General features: G+C 34.7%; 1 protein-coding gene across 1 annotated transcript in view; it reads right to left on the bottom strand.

Moving 5' to 3' along the window:
* The window catches only part of SMURF2 (SMAD specific E3 ubiquitin protein ligase 2), a 145,691-nt gene that overhangs the window by 58,791 nt on the left and 67,665 nt on the right, over positions 1–19,235 (bottom strand). Inside the window, exon 4 of the mRNA XM_044005578.1 lies at positions 4,197–4,330. Coding sequence (XP_043861513.1) covers positions 4,197–4,330 — 134 coding nt within the window. The remainder of the gene's footprint in view (positions 1–4,196; positions 4,331–19,235) is intronic.

Genomic DNA, 19,235 nt, shown 5'->3' with positions numbered 1-19,235 from the left:
ATGTGGGGTGAAGATGACTAAATCTGTGAGCATAGTTGACTGGATTCAAGAAGAACAAGGAAGTTAGAAAAAATGTGTTCTATTTTGGATACAATATGCTTCGGGTGCCTATAGGACATCAAGAGAGACAGGACTGGGGTTCAAGAGAGATAAAGGGGCTGAAAATATACATCTGGGAGTCATATGCATAGAGTAATAGTTGAACCTAAGGCAGTTGATAAAATCAGTTAGAGAAATAATAAGGACCAGAACTGACACCTCAGATATACCTCCATATAGCAGGTAGGACAAGGATGACTGAAGGTGTAGCTAAGAAGAATCTGAATGAGCAATCAGAGAAGTAGGAGGAGAACCTAAATAAATACAAAATCACAAAATATTTGGTAATAAAAATATGAAAGCCCACAAAACATTTGTATAGATTCAATTAAAGTGCTGCTTAAAGAAAGAGAACAATTCAATTGTGAGGGAAATATTTAGCACTCTTGGCTGGACTGCATATCAATATAACCAAAATGACAATACCACCAAAAAAAATTTATACTTTTCATGGTATACCAATCAAATTATCAAAAGTATATTTTATAGAGCTCAATAAAATAATAGCAGAATTCATTTAGAAAATGAAAGATACATAGTATTGAGGGAGATAAAAAGAGTTATGGCTAATGGATTAATAGCACATCCAGACCTCAAACTATACAGCTAGGTCTTGATTAGTGTAAATAATGAATCTGTGAAGTAGTTACATTATTAAAGTTCATACTGCTTATTTCCATTGGGCTGGAACCAATTACTATATTTTACATGATTATAACCTTAAATAGTGTGAATTTGAATATATGTAACCACATCACAGAGTTTATTATTTGCACTAATTAGAAAAATCATCAAAACCATGTGGTATTGGTTTAAAAAAAAGAAAAGTAAAGCAATGGAACAGTCTCATCAAAAGAAAAATAGAAATAATGGAATTCAATAAACCGATGTTCAAAATCCTATAAAATGTAAGCATAGAAAACATAAATTATTTAGGAAAAAACTCCCTATTTGGTATAAACTGCTTGGGAAAACTGGAAAGTAATTTGGCAAAAATTAGGCTGAGGGGCAGCTAGGTGGCGCAGTGGATAGAGCACCAGCCCTGGAGTCAGGAGGACCTGAGTTCAAATCCGACCTCAGACACTTAATACTTACTAGCTGTGTGACCCTGGACAAGTCACTTAACCCCAATTGCATAACTTAAAAAAAAAAATTAGGCTGAGACCAACACCTCCCTTAAATGAATATACTTGACCTTAACATTAAATATAGTTCTTTGAAAAAAAGAAGAAAAGCAGATCATATTTCTCTTAGAGTTATAGATAGGAGATTTATTCTTGTTTTGTTTTGTTTTGTTTTGTTTTGTTTTGTTTTTGTGAGGCAATTGGGGTTAAGTGACTTGCCCAGGGTCACACAGCTAGTACATGTTAAGGAGATTTATTCTTAATCAAATGAGGAACAGAAGCAATTACAAAACAAAATAGTTAAGTTTGATTTCATAAAACTGTTGTTTTTGCACAAACAAAAATGATGCACCAAAGATAAAAAAGGAAGCAGATGACTGCCCCCCCAAATGTTAGTCTCAAATTTCTCTGATAAGGGTATGCTCAATATGTAAATAATTAATAAATTATATGTAAGACCAAAAACTATTGCCCAATGGATAAGTGGTCAAAGAATAATATGTTATCAAAAGAAAAAGTTCAAACTATTAACAACCATATAAAAGAATACTCCAAATTATGAATAAATAAGAGAAATACAAATCAACTCTGATGTTTTATATCTCATGATATCGGAAAATTAGAGCATTGCTGGTGAAATGGTGAATCAATAGAACCATTCTGAGAAGCAACTGGGAATTATGCAAATAAAGTAAATATCCATACTCTCAGTAGAGATTCCATTACTAGGCTTATACTCCAAAGAAACCTTAATAAAAAGGTCTCCATATAAAATAAAATCTTTTTAGTGGGGTTTTTTTTTGTGATAGTAAAGAATTGGAAACATTATGTACCCATTAATTGGGGGATGGCTAAACAAACTGTAGTACATGAAAGGAATGCAGTATTACTGTGCTATAAGAAATGACAGATGTGATGACTTCAGAGAAGCATGGAAAGATTTACATGAACTCATAGAGAGTAAAGTAAGCAAAGTCAAAAATTATATACTCAATGACTACAACGAGTCACCAAAAAAAATTAAAGTGAATGTTGTAAAATTATACATAAGCATAATTCAAAAGAAAAGATATCAGAAGACACTCCTATCCTTCCCCTTTGCAGAGGTGAGAGGTTCACAAGTATTGCACACTGTACATATTGTCAAACTTTTTCAATATAATTATCTGTTATACTGATTTTTTTCCTCTCTTTTTTGTCTTCAAAAAATAATATTTGTGGGGCGGCTAGGTGGCGCAGTGGATAAAGCACCGCCCCTGGATTCAGGAGTTCCTGAGTTCAAATCCGGCCTCAGATACTTGACACTTACTAGCTGTGTGACCTTGGACAAGTCAATGAACCCCCATTGCCCCCCACAAAAAAAAAAATAATAATAATAATATTTGTTATATGGGATGGTTATCTAGGAGGAATCGGGGGAGAGAGACTGGGAGAAATTATGCTGATGCGAAAAAAAGGTATCAATAAAAATTATTTAAAACAAACACAAAAACTAATTACAAAACTGGAGATAAGTGTCCAAGAACAAAAATCCACAGAGAGTAATGGCATGCTATCCATTATAATACAAAATTATAATTATAATACAAAAGCAAAAACCAAATATCTCTACTTAATAGTTCATTTTTCCTTTATAGAATCCTAGTTTCCTCCTTTCACTGTTCACCACCCTTTTAGACCCTATCCAGACAATACTAATTTCCCTCAAACACTAGAACCCACTCACTCTGCATTTCTGTCTCACACAATCTTAATTCCTATTCATTTTAACCATGTATTTATACTATATAAGATTCTTCCACACTTTGCCAAATGGTATCATCATTTAGTGCACTGTATTCAAATTTTTAAATTTCCCTACATTTTAAATGTTTCCATGAAACAAATTACTTTCCTTTTTTATCAATTCATTAAATTAACAATTCTCATAAAATATAAGCATAACATCTACTCAGAAGAGATGTCAGAGATGACTTAAATCCAACCTTCATTTTACAGATAAAGAAACTGAAGCCATAAAGCATTTGTGATATGGAAATACTAATACTAAGCTAAAAAAATTTTAAAGCCCCATTATGATAGGCATTGTTTAAAAGAATAATCTAGTAAAATAGCTATTTTTATGCCCTCAGAGATGGACCAATATTTTGCTAACCTAACTATGATCCAGTGTATGCACACACACACACACACACTCATTCACTCATTCATGTAAAAGAAACACGTTCTTGGTCCCTTTTGTGACAAGTGGAGTGACACCACCCTGCTGGAGAGTTACTGTAGGAAAGCTCCTCCATGAGGAGAAGATGTCTGAGCGCAAGCCATGTGGCTTGGAAGGTCAGTTCCTTGGCATCAGGAAGTGACGTTTGCTCATGGGTACTATCAAAGCTACCAGCCAATTAGCTTGGAGCTATGTGTGCCCGCGTGTGGATGGGATGTTTCTGGTTTTCACAGGAAACTTCTGGGAGGAAGAAGGGGCGAGGCTCTCTCTCTTTCGTCAGGACCTGGTGAGGAGTGGAGCTAGAAATGCTGGCTCCCTGAGATAGAAGGCATCTAGGCCTCTTCCCTCTCCTCACCAAATTCTTATGCTCCCTAATAAATGCTTAAAAGTCTAAACTCTTGCTAAAGTTTCTAATTTATTGGCGACCACTCTTTAGATTTTTTTAGACAGACTAGCTAGAATTTTAGCCACATATAGGCAACCAACTATTCACTGTTCATGTGAGTCATTGTGACAGCCTAGGAGTAGCAGGTCACCAGACTGCCTAAAAAGGGATAAAGCCAATCCAGTCCATTTTCCCAGTAGTGGATCAGGCTTGTGAGTGAGTCTGACACAATCCAGCCTAAGTAAGCTATGAAATAAAGTTCATCTTCAGGCATGCCTTCAGCTACCGCTATTTTACAGAATTTCATTCTACCTTTAATGTCTTTCCCCCAAAATGAACAAAGGCAAAACTCCTCTTATTTACTTACAACCAGTGTCTTTAAGGCGGTTGATGGCATTGGAAAGAAGTCGGACACAACCAAGAAATCCGGCACCTTGTTTTTTATGGATCTTCTTATGATTCCACACACTGATGGTTACAGAATCAGATTTCCCAATATACCTGCAAAATAAAAGAACTACTTAACAACAGTTTGGTAAATACGAAAGGCCGATGAGATTTTTCAGATTGTCTTTTTACATATGAAAGTCACAATCATTTTCCAGTGAAAAACAATAAAAAAATATTCTAGTAACTTCATCAACATAAACAAAGCATAATGTAAACAAACCTGTACATGGCCTATTTTCTATTCTTTGATTTAATGAAGTCATGTGGCTAATACTCATATTAAAATTTTGCTCAAGCATTTCAACTTTTAAAAAATTCCAATATGTCCTGAGTTAACCTACTTCTGCCACCATTAAAGCTGAATAAAATTTATTCAAGGAACAAATGTCTTGGGGATTTATAATTATTACTCCTAGTTAATTGTGATTACATACAAGTATTTTAACACAGTCACATTCTATTACATCACATATTATTTCAACTTCCAGGGACATTGTCAAGGTTGACAGACCAAAAATCTGACCTACCTGAAATGTTTAAAATTGCCGTAGAACTGGAAAGTGAATGCTCATGTAACGCTTTATCCCTGCTTCTTTCCTGTATGCAGGCCTTGAGAGAACAGGACTCTTGCAGATTTCACTTCACTGCCTGCAGACAAGCAGAGCAGGGAAAAGCGTTACTGCACCTATCTGTATACACCTACATGTATTTAAAAAAAAAAAAAAGCTATGCCATAGCTGATTATTAACATGGCTAAAATAAGTACAAACTTTAAGATAACAATAATGACAAAAGAATCCTTAAAATATATCAATATCTCTAAGAAGTCAAATTTTTGGTCCAACAACCTTGACCTTAGAGCTTTACTTCATAAAACAAGGCATGGTAAAGTCATACAAAAAGAGCTCATTCAGTAAACTGAAAAGGCCTGACCAATTTCATTTAACACATAAAGTACACTTATCTGTCTATTCTAGTTTCCTGATCTTAGTATGTAAATAACATTACAATTAGGTAATGATCATAAAGTAGCTTCACATTTGCAATTATCTGTTTTGTAAAATAAAATGTCACTTAAAAGTCAAAAAATCTTTTAAAAACATTTCTAAAATGAATTTCTGGGAAGCCTTTAATTTGTATCATCACATGGGTAACTCCTACATTTTCAATTTTATTAACTTTTTAGCATTGCAGAAATAAATCAAACAAGTTAGCAACATGGCCAATGGCCACTTACAGATACATATTAAACACATATTTAGACATTAGGTTCTTCAATATCTGTGTGGATATGAGAAAAGGGAGTGACTAGAAGATATTTAATATTATTGAACCTGTGTCCAAAAATCAAAGAAAATAAAGTCATTAGTTTTAATTTGCATATCTCTAATCAATAAAAATTTAGAACATTTTTTTCATATCATTACAAGTGATTTTGATTTTTTCATCAAAAAACTGCCTATTCATACATATCCTTTGACTACTTATCAATTGGGGAATGGTTAATATTCTTATAGATTTTACAAAGTTCTTTACATATTTGAGATATGAGAACTTTATTTGAGAATCTTAAAAAATTTTCCCCAAAATTTCTGCTTTCCTTCTGATCTTGGCTATATTTGCTTTATTTGTGCAAAAACTTTTTTATTTAATGTAATCAAAAGTATCCATTTTACACCTCACACTACTCTCTAGCTCTTGTTTATTCATAAATTGTTCACCTATCCATAAATCTGATAGGTAATATATTCCATGTTATTCAAATTTTCTTGCAATATATCTCCTTATATCTAGGTCATTTATCCATTTTGGTAAATGGTGTAAGATATTGCTCTATGCCTAATTTCTACCATATTGCTTTCAAGTTTTCCCAACAATTTTTAATTCTTCTTCTTTTTTTTTCTTTTTTTTGGTGGGGCAATGGGGGTTAAGTGACTTGCCCAGGGTCACACAGCTAGTAAATGTCAAGTGTCTGAGGCCAGATTTGAACTCAGGTATTCCTGAATCCAAGGCTGGTGCTTTATCCACTGTGCCACCCAACTGCCCCCAACAATTTTTACCAAATAATGAATTCTTATCCCAAAAACTTAAGTCTTTACACTTGTCAAATACAATGTTACTATATTTATGTGATGCTGTAAATTGCATGTCTATCTGTTCTACTCACCTACCTTCCTATTTCTTAGTCAGTAACAGTTGTTTTTGTTTGTTTGCTTATTTGTTTTGCGGGACAATTGGGGTTAAGTGACTTGCCCAGGGTCACACAGCTAGTAAGTGTCAAGTGTCTGAGGCTGGATTTGAACTCAGGTCCTCCTGAATCCAGGGCCAGTTCTTTATCCACTGTTCCACCTAGCCACCCCTAGTAACAGATAGTTTTAATAATTACAGCCTTATAATATAGTTTAAGATCTGGTACCGCTAAATCTTCTTCCTTTACATTTTTTTTCACTAGTTCCTTTGATATCCTTGACTTTTTGTCCTTCCAAATTAATTTTGTTATTATTTGTTCTAATTTGGTAAAAAAAAAATTTTTTTTTGATAATTGGGATGTCATTGAATATATAAAGTAGTTTGGGTAAAATTGTCATTTTTATTAAATTGGTCCTCCCTACCATGAACAGTTAATATTTCTCCAATTATTTAACTGATTTTATTTGTATAAAAAGTTTTTAATGATTTTCTTCATATAGTTCCTGAGTTTGTTCTGCCAGGTATTTTATACAGTCCAGAGTTATTTTAAATGGGGTATCTCTTACTATCTCTTCTTGTAGGGTTTTGTTTGTGATTTATAGGAAGGCCAATGATTTATCTAGATTTACTTTATATCCTGCTACTTTGCTAAAATTTTTGTTTCAACTAACTTTTTAGCTGAATCTTTGGGATTTTCAAATTATATCATCCTATCTTCTGAAAAAGTTTTATTATCTCATTCCTTGTTCTTATTCCTCCTATTTCTTTTTGTTTGCTTATTGCTATTGCTAGGATTTCCAATAATACAATATTGAATAATACTGGTAACAGAGGGCATCCCTGTTTCACACCTAATCTTACTGGGATGGTTTCTAGCTACTGCAATCAAGGGAACAGCATGAGATAACCACTAAAACAGAAGAAAAGAAAAGTCATCAAAGACTCAGAAGAGACAGATATTTCAGTTCTCTATTTGTATAACTAACACCACTGTGCTGTATGTATATGTCTACTCAACTCTTTGATGCTAAGTATATTTGTGAGAAAATACATCCTATGTTCATATGAAAAATGTTTTATTGTTTGAGATGCCAATTTAATAAATGCCTTTGCTTTCAGCTAAAAAATTAATTTTTTAAAAAATTGTTTAAAATAAGGTTATATTATCCACAGATGAAGATGATATTATTGTCTTATAGAAAAGGCTTGAAATTAAAAACCTGATAATCTAAGATCAAAAATATTTTAAATGAATTGTTGAATTGACTACACTCAGGAGTTTCATTCTTTTTAGGTCTCAGTAGCCTGCTTAAAATTTTTCAACAAAAACACTTCTCTGAAACAGGCTTGACAAAAGGTAATGTACTCTCTACCAGATGAAATAGGACAAAAGTGAAGTGTCAGACTCCAAACATAAAAGTTCTATCACAATGAACAAAATATACTAAGAATTCATATGTTTTAAGAGGAGTCAGGGGAGTTATTAACTGATGAAAGGAAGGAGTTGGTAGGTAGTGATATAAAAAAAATTAAGAAAAAAACATAAATAAAAAGAGCAGAAGGAAGTTCGGAAGAGGGCATAGACAAGTAGGAAAGTTTTATAAGTATAACTATATTATATATATTATATATGTAAAGAAATAGATTACAAATAAATATAAACTTTATAACTATAGAAATTTAATGAGCAACTAGGTTGCTCAAAGGATAGATCGATCACTGGTTAAAGTCAAGACAACCTCAGTTCAAATTAGACAAAACGGCAAACCACTGCAGCACCTTTGCCAAGAAAACCCCAAAAGGGGTCAACAAAGAGTTAGACATGACTGAAAACAACAAGTTTAACATAAACTTTTTAGAAAAAACACAATTTATATAAGTTCAGTTTCATGTATAATCTATTTCTTTTGTTCTCTACATATGGAAATGTTGGTATTTAAGTTCATAATTAGAAAGGAAATTATTAAAAACGTAATGAAGATTTAAGTAGCTTCCTACAAAATCTAAACTAACAAGTCAAGCAGAAAACCCCCCTAAAATATTAAACTACATTAAATTCTTCTCACCAACTGTTAGAAGTAATTCAAATCAATTACTGAAAAGTCTGAATTATAATTAATTCTATTTTGAATAAAAACTATGCAATTATTCTCCAAGAAATATAGTAAGAATTAGGCTTTCTTCTTGTTGTTCAGTAGTTTAGTCCTGCCTGGTTCTTTGTGCCACATCACACCACTACTGTCCATGGTATTTTCTTTGCAAAGATACTGGAACAGTTTGTCATTTTCTTCTCCAGTGGAATATGGCAAATAGATGCTAAATAACTTACCTAGGATCAGGCAGCTCTAGTAAGTGCCTGAGGCCAAATTTGAATTCAGACCTTTCTGACTCCAGACCCAGTGCTCTATCCACTGAACCACCTAACCGATTAGACTAACATAGCACAAATGTAATAATCACCTAAAAAACTAGCTTCAAGCACTATTTACAAAATCGATCAGGTAATATCCCATAAATCTCCTATACAGATGCTTCTGTAATTTCTAAAATTTTTATTTAACTTTAAAAAAAAAAGACTAGAAGCTTGTTGTCTAAGTTATATATCATCCTTGGGTAAAAGTCACTTAATCACGTTGAGGCTCAGAGTTCTCATCCATAAAATTAGTAAGTTGGATTAGATGGTTTCTAAAGTCCCTTCCAGTTAACCTATGAGCTACAATTACTTTTAAATAATATTAAATTTCTACCTGAGTTAACACCAAAAACTTCACTGATCACAAAAATGTTTAACCAAGCTAATATTCTCTCCAGGAGTTGTACTGGTAATAAAATAAATCAACTCTTTTTTTGTTATTGCCTTTTGCAAGGTTGGGTTAATAGATCTTACACAACTGGATTGTTGTTATTCAGGCATTTTTCAGTTGAGTCTGATTCTTCATGACCCCATTTGGGGTTTTCTTGGCAAAGATACTGGAGTAATTTGTCATTTCTTTCCCCAGCCCATTTTACAGATGAGGAAACTGAGGCAAGCAGGGTTAAGGGACTTGCCCAGAGTCACACAGCTAATGTCTAAAGCTAGATTTTAATTCAGGAAGATGAATCTTCCTAAATCCAGGCCTGACACTAACTTCTCCACAGAACTAAATACACCAAAAATTATTTCATTGCTCTTCAGAGACTCCTTTATCCACCATATTCATAATACAATGATATATTAAACATTTATCATTGTTCAGTCATGTATGATTCATCATGACTCCATTTCGGGTTTTCTTAGCAAGGCTACTAGAGTAAGTTTGCCATTTCCTTCTACAGCTCATTTTACAGATAAGGAACCTTATGTGGTAAGCAAGGTTAAGTGACTTGCCCAGGGTCACAAAGCTACTAAGTATCTGAGGCCATATTTGAACTTAGATAAGTCTTTACCACCTAGCTGCCCTAGATGTTTATTAAGTGTTTGCTATCTAAGGGGGAGAGGAGAAGACAATACAGAAAAGGAAATTGAAAAGGAACCTAGGGCATGATGAAGATGATGATGGAACATGCTGAAATCTAGTACAGATAATTTCAGTAAATATGGAAAACCTCCTAGAGACTATTTTATCTCAACAATACATATGGAAGAAAGAGATCTTTATTCTTGTAGGTCATTATAAATTTCGTAATAAAACAAAAATCAAGATAAAATTACACATAATCATACATCAATGCTTTATCTTCCAGAAACCCAAATTTTTTAAAATCTGAACAATTCATACATTGGGTTTCACATGTACTATTAAAAGAGAACTAAAAATTAACTTCTTCCAAATTTCAGTGAATTTCTACAGAAACATAAATATCTTCACCAAAACTTTTTTAAAACCTCCTTTATATCTTGAAAAGCAGAAACTGAGCAACTGCCATATAGAGTCAGGTCCTTGGGTATTCTGTTGCTAACAGCAGTTCTAAGTGTATACTCAAGAAGAACTATGATCCAGTAGATAAAAAGTATTGGACCTGAGGCCAGGAAGATTTGAGTTTTGAATCCCTGTGGAACTGACACTTAATAACCTTGTGTGACCAACAGTAAGTCACAACCTCTCTCTAAGATCTGTTTCTTCATCTGTAAAACAATGATTACACAACTTGTAATATCTTCTTTAAATAGTTGTGAAGAGGCTCAAAAAGATAATGCAGGTAAAACACACTTCAAACCTTGAAGTACTATATCTGTGCTGGTGGCATCATCATCATTATTTGCTATAAAAAGACAAAACAGAGTTGACATCAAGAATACCTCAAATCCTGGCCCAGACACTTACTATCTGGGTGATATTATATCTCTTTGTGCCTTTGTGCTTGTACCCAAGGGCCTCTAAGGTCCTTTTCCAACTTTAAAGCTACTTGGGTGGGAGGCAGGGAACCACAGAGACCTTTAATAGAATAGAGGATCTTCAAGTAGTCTGGAAGAAAAGACCAGAGTAGAAACACTGAAATAATGTAAATGATATCTAACAGCTCTTACATAGCCTTTTATGCTTTACAAATATATAGCAGTATTTGAGAAATGAGTCCTTTATCAGAGATACTTGCTGTAAAAATTTCTGATAAAGGCCTCATTTCTCAAATATATAGAAAATCAAGTCAAATTTATAAGAATACAAGTCATTCACCAATTGATGGATTCGAGCAAGAAGTTTTCAGATGAAGAAATCAAAGCTATCTATAATATGAAAAAATGCTTTGAATCACTAATGATCAGAGAAATGCAAATTAACACAATTCTGAGGTATGACCTCACACCTATCAGATTAACTAATATGACAGAAATGGAAGATGATAAATGTTGAGAGGATGTAGGAAAATTGAGACACTAATACATTGTTGGTAGAGTTGTGAACTGATCCAACCATTCTGGAAAGCAATTTGGAACTATGCCCAAAGGGACATAAAACCATGCATACCCTTAGACCCAGCAATACCACTACTAGGTCTGTACCCCAGAGATTTCAAAAAAAGAAGAAAGGATCTATTTGTAGCACTGTATCTTTTAATGGTGGCAAAGAATTGGAAATTGAGGGGATCATCAATTGGGGGAATGGCTGAATAAGTTGCAGTATATGCTTATAATGGAATACTACTTTGCTATAAGAAATGACAAGCAGGATGATTTTAGAAAAATCTGGAAAGAATTACATAAATTGATGCAAAGTGAAGCAAGCAGAATCAAGATTATACAAAGTAATAAAAATACTGTACAATGATCAACTGTGAATCATTTAGCTATTCTGAGAAATACAATGATCCAAGACAATCCCTAAGGACTCATGATGAAAAACGCTATCTACCTCCAAAGAAAGAATTGATGGAGTCTGAATGTAGACCCAAACATACTAGTTTTCATTTTCTTTATTTTGGGGGGGTTCAAGTTTTCTTCTACTAAATGACTAATATGGAAATATGCTTTACATGATTCTACATGTATAATACCTCAGATTGCTTACTATCTCAGGGGCAGAGGAGGGGAGAGAGGGGAAAAAATTTAGAGCTCAAATTTTTTTTTAAAGAACACTAACAATTGTCTCTATATGTAATTGGGGGATAAAATATCATTTTAAAAATATAGTGGCAGCTAGGTGGCACAGTGGATAAAGCACCAGCCCTGGATTCAGGAAGACCTGAGTTCTAATCTGGCCTCAAACACTTAACACTTACTAGCTGTGTGATCCTGGACAAGTCACCTAACCCCCATTGCCCACAAAACTATATATATATATATATATATAGTAAAGAACTAACAATAATATAAGCTCACAAAGTACTCTCCTATACTGTTGTGTTTGATTCTCCGAAAGGAAGTACTACTGTAATCCTTATTCTACCAATGTGGAAAGTAAGGCTGAGTGTAAGTGACCTGACTAGTGTCAGAAAGCTATTAAGTGTCTGAGACAAGATTCAGAATACTGATTTTCCTTATTCCAGGGCCAGTACTCCATGCATTAATCACAAGAATTAAGATGGCTACAAAAATAAATACATCTGAGAACAAGTGGATGAAGAAATACTTACATTCTCATAGAGAGAAAAGAGAGACAAGTTATTCCTTCAGAATCGTAATGTCTTCGAAGATCACAAAGAGAAAGTAAAAGAAAAAAAAGGGAGTAGATATAGTTTGGGTATTTTTTTCTGTTTTGTTTATGTGAAAAGAAGAAATAAAGTGGGGGGGAAGGAACACATGAAAAAGAAGGGAGAAGCTTACTATTTCAAATAAATGGGGTGTGCAAGAAGGATTTACAAACATGGGGAAAGGGTGTGGAGGAAGAAAGCATATCCTGACTTCACTCAATAAAGAAAGGCCGAACACAAAGATACACAAACACACACAACTCAGGGTATGGTATACAATAACTCAAAAGTGAAACAGTCAGAAGAAAGCAAAGGAAAGGGCCAGGAGAGAATATGGGAGGACAGGAAGGATCGGTCACAAGCAAAATAACCTACTTCAAAGTGGGAGATAAAAAGAATTGAAGAACCAAAGAAGGTGCTGTGCTAGGTGAAGAGAAGAAAAGCAGAAGAATAGAACAAACAACTTCAATTACAGATTTTTAGTGTTGATCAGTTTCCTACAACAGAAAGAGAAAAGCATGAAGAAAATAATTATTTTATTTTAAAATGATAAACATTTACTAAGCCCCTTCTATGTGCTAGGTACTGTGTTAAGTACTGACAAAGACAAAGTATCTAACCTTTCAATCTAATGGGGGAGATGATTGCAAATAACCATATAGAAAAAAGTTACAAATAGGATAAATTGGAAATAATTAACAAAAGGAAGGCATTAGAACTAAAAGGAATCAGAAAAGTCTTCCAATAGGAGGGATTTTAGCTGAAACTGCAGGGAAGCCAGTAGGTGGAGCTGATGAGGGAGAGCATTTTCCTGTACGAGGGGCAGTGAAAATGCCCAGAGTAGGAAAATGAAGCATCTTGTTTGGAGGAATGGCAAGGAGGCCAGGATTACTGGATCACTTTGAATAACAGAGAATTTTACATTTGATCCTGGAGGTGACAGGGAGCCATTGCAGTTTATTGAATATTGGGATGACATGGCCAGACCTTATCTTTAAGGAAGATCAATTTGACAGTTGAGTAGAGGAGTAGAGGATTATGTGGAGTAGGGAAGAGACTTGTGGCAGGAAGACCAACCTGCTGGACAACAGTCCAGGAGTGATTTGATGAGAACCTGCATCTTGGAGTATCGGTGTCACAGAAGAGAAGGGAAGGTGTTCAAGAGATGTTAGGAGAGTAAAATCAACAGGACTTGGCGAGAAATTGGATGGGGGAGGAAGGGAGTGAGGGGTCAAAAACTGAAACCTATACTTCAATCCTGGGGGAATTAGGAGGATAACAGTACCCTCAAAAATAATAGGTTAAGTTTGGAAGGAGTTCAGTTTTGGACATGTTAAGCTTAAAATGTCTACAAGACTTCCAGTTTGAAATGTCCAATAGGCAGTTGGAGATGCAAGACAAGAGGTCAGGAGAGAGGTTAGAACTAGAAAAGATTTGAAAATCATTATTGTAGAAATGATCATTGAATCCACAAGTGCTGATGAGATCACTAAGAAAAGGAAAAAAAGAAAAGAAGGCCCATGAAAAAGCCTTGGGACATACCCAGGATTGGTACAATTACCTGGTTGGAGATCCAGCAAAGGAGACTTGAGAAGGTACAGCCAGATAGGTACAAAAACCAGAAGACAGTAGTGCCACATAAAATCTGGAAAGAAGAGAACATCAAGGAGAAGAGAGTGATCGACAGTGTAAAAGGCTACAGAGAAGTCAAGAAAGATGAGGATTGAGAAAAGGCCATTATATTTGGTAATTAAGAGATCATTGGTGGGGCAGCTAGGTGGGCAGTGGATAGAGTACCAGCCCTGGAGTCAGGAGGACCTGAGTTCAAATCCAGCCTCAGACACTTAACACCTACTAGCTGTGTGACCCTGGGCAAGTCACTTAACCCCAAATGCCTCCAAAAAAGAGAGAGAGAGAGAGAGAGAGAGAGAGAGAGAGAGAGAGAGAGAGAGAGAGAGAGAGAGAGAGAGAGAGATCACTGGTAACTTTGGAAAGAATCATTTCAGTTGAAGGATTAAGTCAGAAGCCAAACTGCATAATTAAAAAGAGGGATCTCCTGAGATGACAGATCCAAATGAATGCTGCATTTAATCAAACATTTTCTCTGTATTAAGTTATGTAATCACATATGCTTTCTTCTGAATCTGTCTCATCCTGGTAACTATTCTGCAGGGTAATCCTGTAAAAATTTCTAAAACTGATTTAGAATATCCACTTATTCTGTTAAATTTAACATTTTACGTTTACAAAATACTCATCGATTACTTTTAGATTCTCCTCCTTGTTAGCCTAGAACTATAAATACTAATCTCTGATAATTTTTCAGATTTCTTTGACCCTAGTTGTAGTCTCTCCTCCCTCATTTTAGCAGTTTAGGAAAACCCTTGGCATTTGGTCATGCTGATCTCAGCTCCAATTGTATTCCTTTTATAAGTTTCTTAAGAATAGGTTCATCTCACTTATTTTCTCTCTCCCCCTTACTGGTAGAGAAACAGTTAACATTTAGTGCTTCAAAAATCTCTTCATGGTCTGCTGAAAATTCTTTAATGGTATCTTAAGCAGTAAACAATTGCTCAATCATACAAATATACTTCTCTGTGACAACAAGCATGTGCATACTTAAGCATTATAGGTTTGCTTCTAGTGATTTGAAACTATTGTGATCGGGTGCCAAAAAATTCTGGTGTTTATGCAGTGATCGAATCAAACTCTAACCTTTGCTTCTAAGTGCAACATGCAACTTCTCATCCTGTCATCATATTGCTTCTAAACTACCACAAGAATTTGACATTTAGGAGAAACAAATTCAAAATGCACATATCCCCATTTGCATTCTGTACACTATAACCAGAGTAACTCCCTCATTCCCCAGTTACTTTGGTAATTGTACCTCATCAGCAGTGTCATCATGTATTCACAATCCTACCAAATGTTTTGAGTTCTTACAGTACAAATTTCAGGCTGTTTGAAAACCATGATCTATGGACACATGCATTAATTACAAGTCATCATAAAATCATCACAAACCATCACAAACAGTATTTAGAGGAAAATCTTTCATTGCTTCTCAGTGCAGTACTAAGCCTGTTTATGAATTCAAACTTATCCTCTACCTAAGGTTACTATCCTTCTGTCTGGCAGATTTTCAAATGAAATGGTTAGCAACACTGATCAATCTTTGAGCAGTTCTTTGACAGCACTGCTCAGGTGCCACTAGTCACATTAAACTAAGCAATGTATGTAACTGAATTTTAAGTACATTTATAATGTAATATGGTGCTTATCATCAGTCAGTAGAAAAATACATATTTTATATCATAACTAGCTTTTCATTTCCTTCAAGTGGTTAGGTGGCTAAAATTTTTAAAATTAATTTCCATCACTCGTCAAGAGAAACTGTAAAATTCTCCTACCATTTTCCACCAGCTATTTGTGTGAGTAAGCATTTATCTTTGCTTCTTATTTTAATAAGCTTGATGTGGAACCACATGTAAGACTGTTTTGTGTGAAGCCAACTATGGCAAAAAAGTTCAACATCAAAATTAAGTTTATATGTGATTATTATATGTAAAACATCTTCTAAGTTATAACTTATTTCATTTTTTAAATCTTACTTATAACAACAAAATTTGCAAAATAAAGACATTTAAGTCTTGCAGTAAAAGCATGAAGTCTTATTGGATTATTTCCTTAAATTCTTGTAGAATGCCCTACAAAATATTTGTGACTATTTTACAATAAGCATTTATCATTTTCGTTTTAATAATCATAGAACAAAAATGTATATAAAATACACATTTTATATATTAAGAGCTTTGTGGAGTAAAAGTCATTACTGTGGTTATTATAAGTAGTGTTGTAATTCTAATTTTTTTAAAAGTTGAGAATTACTATTATAGAGAATGAGTTGACTCAAGTATAGCCTGGAGTCCTATCCTGACCAAGGATGAGGACAATTTGGTAATGACAGAGTCTTTGGTTCAAATACAAAAATCACCTTAATAAGTCTTAAAAGGGTACAACATTTCCTTATTAAGAGGCTCTTTAATAAGGTATGAACGCCAGGCCCTAGGCAATTAAGGGAGATAGACGGTTTATAAATCTGAATGACCCCCTTAGGGCTTGGGTTTTAAAAGGAGCAACACAAGGGCAGAAAGAAACAAAGTTAAAAAGTCAAGAGAAAGAAGCCAGGCTCCCAGAGAGAAGTCCATATATAGAAAACTCCAGGTAACCCTATGGCTCCACAGATGGCTGATGATAATGGTAGTATCCAATTCTCAAGAATTCTTGGGCCAAGCCAGAATTGTAAAGATATGAGTCAAGTGGCAGTGGTGGAACAATGGAGCCATTTGGTGGAGAAACAGTGTAGAAGTAAAGTAACAAGTATTTTTAAGTACTATTTTTAATACTTGTATCACATAAGTATATTTTATTTTTATATTTATACTATGTGTCAGGGTCTATGTTAAGAGTTGGGGATACAAATACAAGAAAAGCAATCTAATGGGGTAAGACAACACCAAAAAGGGAGTTGAAAAGCAAGGAAAGGGAAGGGGAAGGAGCTTAGAGTCTGGAAAGTCAGAAGCACAGCTGGAAAGAAAAGTTTTGTGTATTATTCAGATCTGAAGAAAAGGGTCGACTCTCATTAACTACTCCACCCCGTTCCTGGCTTTGCACAAAGCAGAATTCTAAGTTTAGAGGATTGTACAGATCCCTGTAAGGTAAGGATCATCACAAGATATGGTTATTTGCCTCTGTAAAAACCCAGACTTCTTTTCCCCTTGAAAGGCAGCTTTTACCCAGGGCAGTAGTACTCTAAGGAGTACTCAGGAGGCATATGGAAGCCAAGGTAGTTGTCCAAATCAGGAGACATGTGGATGGACAAGCTCCCCAAAAGGGGAGAAGAGAGGATATCCTGACTGTACAGGAACTCCAGGGCAGATACAGATGCTTTCTGCTTGGGGCAGCTAGGTGGTACAGTGGATAAAGCACCGACCCTGGATTCAGGAGGCCCAGAGTTCAAATCCAGCCTCAGACACTTGACACTTACTAGCTGTGTGACCCTGGGCAAGTCACTTAACCCTCATTGCCCCGCAAAATAAACAAATAAATCAACAGATGCTTTCTGCTTTTGGTTGGGTATTTAGCCTAAATAATTGTGTGGGATGTGCCTTTTTCCTTTTGTTGTAGAAACATAGAAACATGCAAAATTCCAAAAATTTTAAAGGGGGAGTGGGGAGAGGAAGACACAGAAACATTATCCCTGCAAACCATAAATCATGAAAGATCTCAAAATTATATCACCCATGTTACTGGTTTAGAAATTCAGCTCTAAAAATTTGCTCCCGAGTTTTGTTCTGGATGCACTCTATAATTTTGATGTATGATATCTATATTGTCATTGCCTTCAACAATTAGCCATTATTTTTAAAATTTCCTCATTAAATAGCTTGACTTTTTGTTTTAAAATGGGCTCAAAAGCAGCTAGGAGGATAGAGCAACTGGGTGTATGTAGTCAGACGAGTTTAAATTTTAGCTAACAAAGGTAAGTCACTTAACTTTTGTGTTTGTTTCTTTATCAATAAAATATGGAGATCAATTTCTTGGTCTCCAAGGTCTTTTCCAGCTCTTCAGAACAAGTTAAAGCTTCCATACCAATCAGTATTAGAATAAGGATTAGGTGGCACAGTAGATAAAGCACTGGCCTTGGAGTCATGAGGACCTGAGTTCAAATCTCACCTCAGGCACTTACTAGCATGTCACTTAACCCCAATTACCTCAAACATCTGGGGCCATCTCCAGTTGTTCTGATGTATATCTTGCCAGTGAACCCAGATGGCTCTAGAGAACAGTGAGCATGGTGACCTTGAACAATTCTGCCTCACTTAATTCAATACAAGTCCCATCTGTCTAACAACAGAAAGAATAAGGATTAAGATAAAGCCCAAGAATGGCTCTTGTTCTTCTAACCTGGACAAGTTTGAGAAATCCTATCTCAAATGAACATGACATGACAATAAAAAAAGACAGATACACGGTAAAATGGGGAGTCCTCCCACCCCCCAAAAAAGAAGAAATCTTGAAAATTCAAGGAGAAAAAAAGAAAACTTAAGAAGTGACAAAATAAAGTTGTCATCCAGAAAAAGGGAGGAAAATGAAATTACCAAAAAAAGATGTCTTCTTTTTTTGAGTGTCTTACTGTGTGTACTCTCTGGACATATATCCCAAGGAAATCAGAGACAAATGAAAGTGTGTGTGTTTCACATAGATATGTATATGTATATGTAAACTACTTATAGTAGCATTGTTTGCAGTAACAAAGAACAGGAAATGAAGTGGATTCTCAATAAGTAAGGAATGGCTGGAAAAAAAACCTGATAGTTTATTAATGTAATGGATTATTAAAAGACTTCATAAAACTATGAGAAGATTTGTGTGAATCTACACAGAATTACAGAACTACATTCAGAATGAAATCAACAGACCCAAGAAAACAATATAATGACTACAACATTTGTTTCAAAAATTGATTATTAAAAGATTATGAATCTGATATGGGTTTAATAACCAAAATATTTCAGGAACCAATGAAAAAGACCAAGATACAATGAATCAGTTGTCAAACAGTTCTCAAAATAAAAATTACAAGCTACTGATT

Source organism: Dromiciops gliroides, chromosome 4 (assembly GCF_019393635.1).
Source record: "Dromiciops gliroides isolate mDroGli1 chromosome 4, mDroGli1.pri, whole genome shotgun sequence".
Taxonomy (NCBI): domain Eukaryota; kingdom Metazoa; phylum Chordata; class Mammalia; order Microbiotheria; family Microbiotheriidae; genus Dromiciops; species Dromiciops gliroides.
Note: the sequence above shows the minus strand (reverse complement) of the source record. Positions and strands in the feature narration are given on the sequence as shown.